At 39.7% G+C, this 1,933-nt stretch overlaps 1 protein-coding gene across 1 annotated transcript; it reads right to left on the bottom strand.

The window, feature by feature from the left end:
* Nucleotides 1-373: 373 nt before the first annotated feature.
* On the bottom strand, nucleotides 374-1,174 carry LOC139900605 (uncharacterized). The gene has a single exon (XM_071883369.1). The coding sequence runs from the start codon at nucleotides 1,172-1,174 to the stop codon at nucleotides 374-376; it is 801 nt and encodes a 266-aa protein (XP_071739470.1).
* Nucleotides 1,175-1,933: the final 759 nt, after the last annotated feature.

Below are 1,933 nucleotides of genomic sequence, written 5' to 3'. Positions count from 1 at the left end.
ATTGCTACAAGTTCACCTGTTGCAGAATGCAGCGCCCAATAAAGGAAGAAACAAATCACTATTGCTTTAACTTTGTGTTTAGTCGTGGGGCTGCCTTTTTTTTTTTGAAAAGCAAGCAAAAAGTATTATTAATATATCGGAGAGTTACAAAGCCCTATACAACTATACAATGTAATGAGATCGAAAATGGAAAATGTACAGATTCATGGGCTAGGAGACCAAAGACACCGCGGAACTTGAGACATCAAGCTGGGAAGAGGCAACCAGACAGTACCGCGCTTGCGGTGACAAAGTCGGCTGACACTCCTCATTTAACCAAGTGAAAATGGAAATCCAAGCCATGAATGCACTGACGAATAGGACTTTGCTACAATTAGCCAATGCCGGATCTCTGATGATTTGAGGAGATGTAGAAGGCGGGATTGACTAGCCACTGGTGCCACATAACTATAGATTTTTTGTGTCTTTTGGATATCCATGCGAAAGATTGTGTTTGGATTTCGGATAAGATTGTTGCGGCACACCATTCTTTTTTACCGAAGACCTTGAGATTCCGGTATTTCCAGATAATGTAAGTGGATGCCCATTTAATGGCTTGCCAGATGTTAGCACCATTTTGTGACGTGGTGAAGGATTGATCATTTAAGGTTATGTCACGGAGATTGGTGAAGGTGTTGGCTGGGAGGTTCCACCATTGTAGAATTGATTCCCAGACGTTTGATGTAGACGTGCAATGAATTAATATGTGTTCAATAGACTCTATGTGTAGGTTGCATAGTGGGCAGAGGATGGAGTCGAGATCAACTCCTCTTTTGTCTAGTTCTACACGTGTTGGGATTCTCCCGTATAGAACTCTCCAAATGAAGATGTTAATTTTTTGGGGTATGAGTTTATTCCTTGGTGTCTTAATGGTGGAGGACGGTGTATGAAGTTTAAAGTTGTCGAGGATTGTGGCTAAAGCTTTTGTTGTAAAAATGCCGGATTGATCTAAATTCCATTTCCAAGTATCAGGCTTATTGGAGAGACTGATGGTTGATACGAGATTATTTAGTTCTGTTAATTCGGCGAGGCTCCGACCATTAGGTGCACGGGACCAGTTCCATGAAGTGGATGTCGTTGTGTTGTTTGTTTTGAGTCTTTCCCCAACCGTAGCGTTTTTGTTTGATTCAAGCATATATAATCTTCGAAATTGGGTACAAAACTTTTCAGTACCGCACCAGTTATGGGTTTATAAGAGCACCCCTATCGTTAGTTACCCGTCCGTTACCCGCACATTACCCGTCATTACCCGTAACTAACCATAGGCACGGGCTAATTACCCGCTTTAGTTACCCGCATTCACCATGGATTTAACGGAAGTTTTAAGTTTAGTTATAGGAATTGTAGGTCCAGTGGCTTTTTATTGTTGGACTTGATGCTTTATTGCTTGTACGTTGTATATTAAGAGGAGTATTATTTTAGCCATTATAGGAAGTGTTTAATTATGAGTTAGTTATAGGATATTAGTGTTGATGTGGCGCCGATGTAGAAGATTAAGAGGATGAATAGTTTAGTTACGATAGAGAGTGGCCTAAGAGTGGTAGTAAGACCACATGCAATCTACCGTTATTGGACTCTGGGTGTGTTTGATAGCCTATGAATGGAATAGTTCAGAGGCTATGCTCTGATTCGGTCAGTGATGAGGGTGTTTGATTTAATTTTTTGTAGCCTCTGAATTGAATGATAAGCTCCTAATGCTTCAGCGCCAAATAACATTCTGAACCATTCAAAGGACACGTGTTGCCAAATTTACCCCTTGCACCCTTTATTTCTTCCACCTTGGATCGTCCAAATTTTATACTGCATCTTATATTGACATTTGATATGAATATATTAATATTAATATTAATATTGATTGATACTATATACGGAATACATGATAATAATTTTAAAT

Source organism: Rutidosis leptorrhynchoides, chromosome 3 (assembly GCF_046630445.1).
Source record: "Rutidosis leptorrhynchoides isolate AG116_Rl617_1_P2 chromosome 3, CSIRO_AGI_Rlap_v1, whole genome shotgun sequence".
NCBI classification, from domain to species: Eukaryota; Viridiplantae; Streptophyta; class Magnoliopsida; order Asterales; family Asteraceae; genus Rutidosis; species Rutidosis leptorrhynchoides.
The sequence above is the reverse complement of the archived record's forward strand: the minus strand, read 5'-3'. Positions and strand labels throughout refer to the sequence as shown.